Here is an 8930-nt window from a genome sequence, read left to right as displayed (position 1 = left end):
GGTTAATACAGGGCATCACCACGATCGGTGATGTCCTGTATTAGCCGCGGGTCCCGGCCGTTGATGGCCGCAGGGACCGCCGCGATGGGGGTGTATTCGCCGTATAAGACGCACCGACTTTTCCCCCCCAGTTTTGGGGAAGAAAAAGTGCGTCTTATACGGCGTAAAATACGGTAGTTTTAGTTTAATGCCACAACTCTTGAGTATTAAAGGAGAATGTTCTGGAATCTAAAATGTAAAAAGAAGTATTAACAATCTGGTGGCTTCATTTTTAGGGTGCCAGTGGAATGATCAGGCTTATAGAAGACATGTTACTGTATTTGCACCCCTTCATATTGCTGTTACTGTGTGAAGTAAGATTTTGCAGCTCCACAAATAACGTCAGTGAGTATGAAATATTACTATACTGTATGGAACTGCTTTTTGTAATGAAAGCTGTTTTACAGAATCTACCTAGTCATTTTTCAGTATTTCTTGTGACAGGTCCATTCATTTTGATGGGGCTTACAGATACCTGTTCACCTGCCGCTGAAAAAACAACAACTCATTTTCAGCTTTACGATTCTTTACAATACAATAGTTATGCCCCCCACCGCTGACCCAAAACAGATGGAGGAGGGGGGGGGGGGGGGGGAAAGAAAATGCATCCCTGTTAGGAAGTTACAAAACTGTTTGATCCAAATAAGGCTGCATTCGGTAATTTTGCATTACGGTACGTATCCAGTTTCATTGAAAAAAAACGTATCGAACCGTATTGCAAACCGTATATATATAGACATTTCATTGTAAACCGTATGCCAACCGTAGCATCAGGTTGTGTACGTTTTGCATCATTTACCGGTTTAATTGGATTTTAACGGTACACCAAACTGTAGTCTACTACGGTTTTGTGTCCCGATCAAAAACCGTATCCAACCTGCATACGGTTATTTTAAAATGGAGTTCTACGGTAACCATATTTAACTGTATTTGCATACGGTTACATCTGGTTTGCACAATACTTTTTTTCATTTTGTTTTATTTTTTTATTTTTTGGGGAAATTCAATAAAAAAATAACTTTATTTAAAATGTTGACAAACAAAACCGTATCCGTTTTTTTTCAAGGAAAAACTATTAAAACATATGCAAATGGACATCCGTTTTCAAACCGTATACGGTTTAAAAACTTGAGGAGGCATATATGGTTGCATACGTTTCGGGATACGGGACCCGTATTGCAAAACGAGATGTGAATGCAGCTTAAGATGAATTTTTTTCCCCCTTAAACTACCGGTATACTGCAAAGAAGATAGGGTTCATATATAACATATTATTTCTTTACCTTCATGAATGCATATGTACATATGCATTATTAATATGCATGGCCTTCAGCATGGGATGGATGGGGAACAATGGCAGCAAATGTGAATGTAGTATCTGCAATATTTTGGTGTTAAACAAAATGATACCACATAGACTTGTACAAGTCACTTTTTATGTGATAGTGATGATATCTTTCTATATTCTCAATATATCTATTTTTTTATTTATTTTTTTGCATATCCTGGTGTATAACATGTATATAAATGTGATACATAACCTTCCACAATATTTATCCCTTACCATAAAAATTCCTTTTATGTATGCAGGTGCACCACCAGCAGAAAAAAACAAGTGTGCATCAAATACAGGTACATGGAAATGTCATCATATTACAATAAAGCAAAAATAGATAGACACGCTGAAAGGAAGTGTATAGCTGGCTGGTATTTGACACTAAAAACTGTTCCTTAATCCACAAGATAGAGGATAAGTGTCTGATCGCACAGGGTCTGACCGCTGGGATCCTCAGAAGAAGACCTGTCTCTTCCTGCTGAGCACTCTGGCCGGCACCTTCTGAGTTGTACCAGTCTATGATGTGATGGCCCGCTCAAGCAATCACAGTGTTCTGCCTCAGCCGGTGATTGGCTGAGCTGACCATCACTGACAAGACTTATATGTCTCAGAGGGTCGGGGTCAGACTGCTCAGCAAGGGAGGTGGGGGCTGTTCTGGTGATCCCAGTGTATTTGGGGGGATTGGGTGATCTTTGGGGGAATGGGGGGGGGGGGGGGGGAGGGTTCAACTTTGATTAATAGAATTCATTTTCAAGCAGGGATCTAATAGACCATGTAAGACATTCACCTAATGAGGCAGGTGACAAAGTATAATAATAAACTAGAAGAACAATGTCCAAATGCCAATATGCAATCCCTTTATGTATAGAAATTGTCAGTCAAAAGCACTGCCAGCCCTTCTGCATCATTGTTCCTGAAATGGCAATTCATGTTTCTAGAAAACTGCTCAAACTTAAGCGTTTATAAAAATTGTGTCTGAGTAAAGTTTTCACATATCACCATTGTGGTTTTTTTGATACTATATGACCAGCTCTCCTTATTTGGCAGAGTCATCTTCTCTGACATACCTGGTGGACACTACTGGTTCCATGTACAATGATATTCAGCAACTGAAGTTGGTCAATGGCTGGCTTCTAGATCAAGTGTCGGCCCGATTCCCATGTGGAGTAAGAAAATACACTATGGTGGAGTTCAATGATCCACGTATGGAGATATTTTTTGTACTATTTAACGTAATGTAAAATAATATGGAATGTGTTTTTTTTAAGAAAGAGACAACCAGAGACATACCACCTATAAGTTGAGGTCAGTACAGTGCCTCAGTCAGCAGCCTTTCTGCAGATAGGACATCCCTCCCAGCACTACAGTTTGTTCCTACTGCACAGAAAAGTAACACTAACCTTTTGTTCTTTCAGGAGTAGGACCAATACAGACAACAGATTCCATTAGTATATTTGATGGTTTCTTCAACAATCTCACAGTACGGGGTGGTGGGGACTGCCCTGAAATGGTCATGAAAGGTCTCAAAGTTGCTTTGGAGGAGTCCCCAGATCATTCATTCATTTTGGTCTTAACTGATGCATCTGCTAAAGATTACAACGATGAAAACTTAAAAAGAGATGTATATGCTCTCATTAAAACAAAGCAGTCAAAAGTAAGCGACAGATCGGACTAACCTGAAAATGCTAACCTGTAACTATCGTGTATTTTGTATTATTAAAGTATTGTACTTAGTATCCTAAGTTTAAAGGATGAAAAGGGATAACTATGGAAAACAGTCCTGCACTTAAAGTGTCCTTGAAATGTCAAAAGTTGTTATCTGTTTGAGTCTCAGTGCTGACCCCCACTGATTGGTACAATGAATGCGTGCTTATGGGTTTTACCCCTTCGGCTTGATGTTTAGCTTCACTGGATGGCCCCATAAACTTATAATTCTCCCTTATTCTCCCTTGTTCTACTGATCGGTGGAGGTCTCAGCACTGAGTCCTTAAAGAAATCTCAATTAGATTTATAGCACAGGTAGTTGCACATCTTTGTAGACAGTGTACTGTAGCAGTTTTTCCATATCAGCGTTATATTCCTTCTAATGGTGTGGATATACCTTAATGGGATACTGTATAACCAACTAATATTAAGATGTTACCTTATCTTGTGTCCCCAACTTTTTTTTGCCAGAAATGGAGATTAGACATTATAAAAAGAGAAACTTTTTAATTTTTTTTTATACATATAAGAATATATGGGGACATATTCAAAAACTTGCTAAGTCTTGCTTACCGTATTTATCGGGGTATACCACGCACTGGCCTATAACACGCACCCTCATTTTACCAAGGATATTTGGGTAAAAAAAGTTTTTTACCCAAATATCCTTTGTAAAATGAGGGTGCGTGTGTGTTCATGCGTATACCCCGATACACTGTTTCTGACCCCGCAGAAGCCCCCAGCAAAGGCAGGGGGAGAGAGGCCGTCGCTGCCCGCTTCTCTCCCCCTGCCTTTCCTGGGGTCTAGAGCCCTGCTGCCGGCCCTTCTCTCCCCGTGTCTATCTGCCCGCTGCCCGTTCTCTCCCCCTGCCCCGTCGCCGATAGCCAGGGGGAGAGAAGCGGCGCCAGCAATGGGGCAGCAGCGCCGATAGCCAGGGGGAGAGAAGGGGCAGCGGCACCCATTGCCGGCGCCGCTGCCCCGTTGCCTCCCCCATCCCCGGTTGTATAATTACCTGTTGCCGGGGTCGGGTCCACGCTGCTTCAGGCCTCCGCTGTGCGTCCCCTGCGTCATTGCTATGCACTGCACGGCGCAATGATGAGTGACGTCATTGCGTCCTGCAGCACATAGCAACGACGCAAGGGACGCACACCGGAGGCCTGAAGCAGCGCGGACCCGACCCCGGCAACAGGTAATTATACAACCGGGAATGGGGGAGGCAACGGGGCAGCGGCGCCCGCAATGGGTGCCGCTGCCCCTTCTCTCCCCCTGTCTGTCGGCGCCGCTGCCCCATTGCCGGCGCCGCTTCTCTCCCCCTGGTTATCAGCGCAGGCAATGGGGCAGCGGCACCGATAGCCAGGGGGAGAGAACGGGCAGCGGCACCGATAGCCAGGGGGAGAGAAGGGCCGGCAGCAGGGCTCTAGACCCCAGGACAGGCAGGGGCAGAGAAGCCGGCAGCGACGGCAGGTCTGTGTACCTGCAAAGCCGCTGCAGTTCATTGATTTAAAGCGCCCCCATTAAATCATTGAACTGCAGTGGCTTATCGGTGTATAACACACAGGTAGACTTTAGGCTAAAAATTTTACGCCGATAAATACGGTAGTTTGCCCCAGATTTTTAACAGTGACCTAGGCTGTTTGAAAATCTGGCACATCTTACACTGCAAGCTCTTTCTACACTACCTCTAAGGTGGTATAGATAACACCTGTTTTTTGCTGCATACTGTAGATTTTTTGGTTTGAGTTAAGCCCCGTCCCTTGTTAGTCCATTTTGGAGGCCACACCCCTTTTGAAGTACATGTAGGCTGTGGCTGTCTGGTATTAAATGCACTAAGGCATACATATACGCCCTGGAGTGTTTAATGTCGCTTAATAGGTAGTGAGTGACAGCTGCTATTAGTAGCTAGGCAAACACCGCTAGTAATTTCTCTTGTTAACCCTATAGACTAGGGATGAAATGACAGTTGGTGTTTATTTCAGTGTACTCATAGGACCCCACAGCGCTATTACAGGGGTATGACAAGTTAAAATGGCGGCCAGAGCTCTCTTACCCTGCTCTGTGTCTACTGATTGTTGCTGACCTGACACAGTCTTTCAGACCAATACTGTATCCAAAGAGTGCCAATCTCCCTGCACAATGCTATGCAATAGTATAGCATTGTCCTGTAAAGGCAATACAATGATTGCATATAACAGCCCCCTTTCAAACTTAAAAAGTATAAATTAAATAAAAAAATTTTTTTTTAATTATTTCAAAGCCCCTTCCCTAATAAAAATTGTAATCTTCCCTTCATTTCCAATTTTACAAAAAATAAATAAAAATAAACATATTTGGTACCTACACATACGGAACTGTCCAAGCTTTTAAAATATAATGTTTATGATCCCACATGGTGAACAACGTAACTGAAAAAATGCCAATTCCCCAAATGTTTTGCCAAGATGTACAACATATAAAAGGTTCTGACAGTGCCCAAGTGTAGCAATCTGCCCTAAGACCTGTATGCATAATAATATGCATGTTTTTATATGTAAAATACCTTTTGAACTATGTATTACTATGCTTAGTCTTTTTGACTTCTCTTGGAGACTGGGGGCATTTATTCAGAAGCCTCTGTCCTCCTCCCTCCCCCTCCCTTGCCATGAGGTCTGCACAAACATTTTTATATTTGCAAAGCAGTATTCACTTTATGCAATTTGTGCTTAAATTTGTGTATAATTCTAATGCAGCAATTTGGAACCTATTTGGTGCAAATACACACAAAAACTTGCATTTTTTGCCACAAAATAAACATTTTATCTTTTCAAAGCTTTGCGCCTAAAGTAGATGCAGCCATGTGAACCTATATGGTTCAAATACTGTACATAAAAAAACTGCATTTAAATAAACATTTTTACATTTGCAATGCTATGTGCCAAAAGTGCATGCTTTTTATAAACCTAAAGCAGCCATATGGAACCTATATGGTGCAAATACACAAGAAAAAAGCTCATAAAATGACCTAAGATAAACCATTTTGCAAATAAATAATTATTTAGCACCATGTATTGCTTGTCAGTGTACATGGGAATGTTCCTCTTCTGAAAAGGCTGCAAGCTGTCTGGGTATTGTCTGGATCTCACAGATGCTCAGCTCATACTGGTCACATCTGCATTATAATACACTGCTTTGAGCCACAGCGGGAAAATAACAACACCCAGCTATGTAAAGGTGGATATTATGTGGATGGTATTAAGCCACAGAGTAAAGATACTGTGTCAGTTTTACTGTAACATGCACTATATAAAAAACAAAACCCCTCAAATGTTGCAAAAGGATTTTTTAAAATTTCCCCCTCAAATAATAATTTTTCGATTTCACTGTACATTTCTAAATAACATTATATTTGTAATTTTTTTTAATACAATTGGTTGGGCAAAAAAACAAGCCCTCATATGGGTCTTTGGATGGAAAAGTGAAGATTTATTTAAAGGGGAGGAAAAATGGAAATGCAAAAATTAAAGACTATCCTCAAGGCCAAAACCTGCCATGTCATTAAATGGTTAAGAAATTGGCAACCAGGTTGCAAACAAGGCAAAATTCTTTCGAAAATGTTTTCAACCAAACCGGCGCAGTATGCAAAAAAAAAAAAAAAAAAAACTATTTTAAATCCCCCAGATACCCCCCCCCCCCGTTTCTTTTTATTACACGTTCAGTTTACATTTATTAACAATGAACAGATTTTATAAGTAATGCATGTTCATTTCTTGTCTACAGATCTTTTTTTTGGTAACTGGCTTATGCGCTGGCAGAAGAGACCCCAAATTTCTAATATACAGAGATATCGCCTCCTTGAGTTTTGGGCATGTGTTTGAAGTCAGTCTCTCAAAACTGAACAAGGTGAGTACTACTAAACAGTTCACTCTGGGAATTGTTGATGGGGGTGAGTCACGCTCGGTGGTCTAGTACATATGGGGATAAGGCTCTAGAGAGTTATACATGCAGCATAAGAATCATGGTAAGATGCCCCATTTATGTGACTGTTAGACATATTGGCCCATATTTATGAATCAACCGAAAACCCTAATTGTCGAGTTTTTCTCATAGTAACCAATCACAGCTCAACTCTCACTTTACAGGAGCTCGTTAAGTTATGAAAGTTGAGCTGTTATTGGTTGCTATGAGAAAAACAAGACTATTAGGGGTTCAGGCTGATAAATATGGGCCATTATCATGGATAACGTGTTATGTTGCATAAGGTGTACAATCATGGCAGAAGACCGATGGGCAGGCCAGACTGGGACTAAATATAGGCCTGGGAATTTTAGATTTAGCAGCCCCCACCGATCACCTGGGTTTAAGCGGCTCTCTAACTGTTGAAAACTACAATTCCCATCATGCTGGGAGAGCCACAGACATTATGGATGTTGTAGTTTTGCAATAGCTAGAGACACAGATAGGGATACATTTTCCCCTATCATCACTGCAAAACGTACAAGTTACTACGGCACTGACTGGACACAGTAATCCCTAGGATATGTAAAAAACAAATTTCAAATGACTGGGACATTTAAAATTAATAAACAATGTTACATGCAATATCGTTTTATTTGTATACATTCATAATTAATTTTTAACACAATTACAAGGTTTTCTACTACTTGGATTTTACTCTATCAAGACCCATTAACAGCTCTACCCAACTGTTGTCTAAGGACTATGATGGCGAGGATCATTCTGTCACCTTCTCCGTGGCAGAGAACTATACTTCACTACTATTGACCACAGATGGGATGATCAGCTCATTACTAATCACTGACCCATATGGTAAGAACAGGAAAATGTAGTAATACTAATGCTGGATACTGTATTAAACCTAGGTTGCTGACCTAGCCTGCAGTTTTTATAACCATGCATCCCACTGCTTAAAGGAGTTCTCCGCTGGAAAACATTTTTTTTAACTCAACTGGTGCCAAAAAATGAAACAGATTTGTAAATTACTTCTATTTAAAAATCTTAATCCTTCTAGTACTTATCAGCTGCTATATGCTCCACAGGAAGTTATTTCCTTTCTGTCTGACCACAGTGCTCTCTGCTGACACCTCTGTCCATTTTACGAACTGTCCAGAGTAAGAGCAAATCCCCATAGCAAACCTATCCTACTCTGGACAGTTCCTGACATGGACAGAGGTGTCAGCAGAGAGCACTGTGGTCAGACAGAAAGGAAATTCAAAAAGAAAAGAACTTCCTCCATTTACAAATCTGTTTAACTTTCTGGCACCAGTTGTTTAAAAAAAAATGTATTCCAGCAGAGTACCCCTTTAATCCCTTTTGGTTACCCGGTGTTGCAGAAATACAAATTCTGCATTGTGCTTAAGCCTTAAAGCATACCTGTTGTTTCAGGTAGCATTTTACAATATACTACCATGAGTTTTTCTGGACATTATATAACTTATATCTGACAGTTTTCTTTTTAGCAGTTTTCTTCCTTTGCAGGCTACGTGGCTAATTTACAGTTTTTCCTGAGTTGGTGGAAACAAGTCTCTATGAGGGCTCTTATACACTGCAGACACAAAAAATGGCATTCTGCTCCCTTACAACTAAATTTAGCACACCTTCAGAAGCATCAGCAGCAGCAGCATGGAGGGCATGATAGAGCAGCATTGAGCAGTGTAAGCTGAGAATGATGCATGTCGGTTAGATGTGACCATTTAAAGAGGTCTGGCAACAGGGATGCAGAGGTCTGCAATTGCAGGCATAGCAGCTACAAAATGTTCAAGACTGTGACATACCATGGGACTCAGTACCCTACTCCGACCTCATATTAAAGAAGAAGCCGCTTAAGTCATAGACCCAAAAAGCCTTTATAACTACT

The 8930-nt window shown here is 41.0% G+C and overlaps 1 protein-coding gene across 1 annotated transcript in view; it reads left to right on the top strand.

The window, feature by feature from the left end:
* Positions 1–2430: 2430 nt before the first annotated feature.
* Positions 2431–8930, top strand: part of LOC130285312 (uromodulin-like) — a 62722-nt gene continuing 56222 nt past the window's right edge. The window contains exons 1-4 of the mRNA XM_056536668.1: positions 2431–2578; positions 2791–3029; positions 6833–6955; positions 7705–7882. Coding sequence (XP_056392643.1) covers positions 2464–2578; positions 2791–3029; positions 6833–6955; positions 7705–7882 — 655 coding nt within the window. The 5' untranslated portion in view covers positions 2431–2463. The remainder of the gene's footprint in view (positions 2579–2790; positions 3030–6832; positions 6956–7704; positions 7883–8930) is intronic.

The sequence above is a fragment of the Hyla sarda genome, chromosome 8 (genome assembly GCF_029499605.1).
Source record: "Hyla sarda isolate aHylSar1 chromosome 8, aHylSar1.hap1, whole genome shotgun sequence".
NCBI classification, from domain to species: domain Eukaryota; kingdom Metazoa; phylum Chordata; class Amphibia; order Anura; family Hylidae; genus Hyla; species Hyla sarda.
The sequence above is the reverse complement of the archived record's forward strand: the minus strand, read 5'-3'. Positions and strand labels throughout refer to the sequence as shown.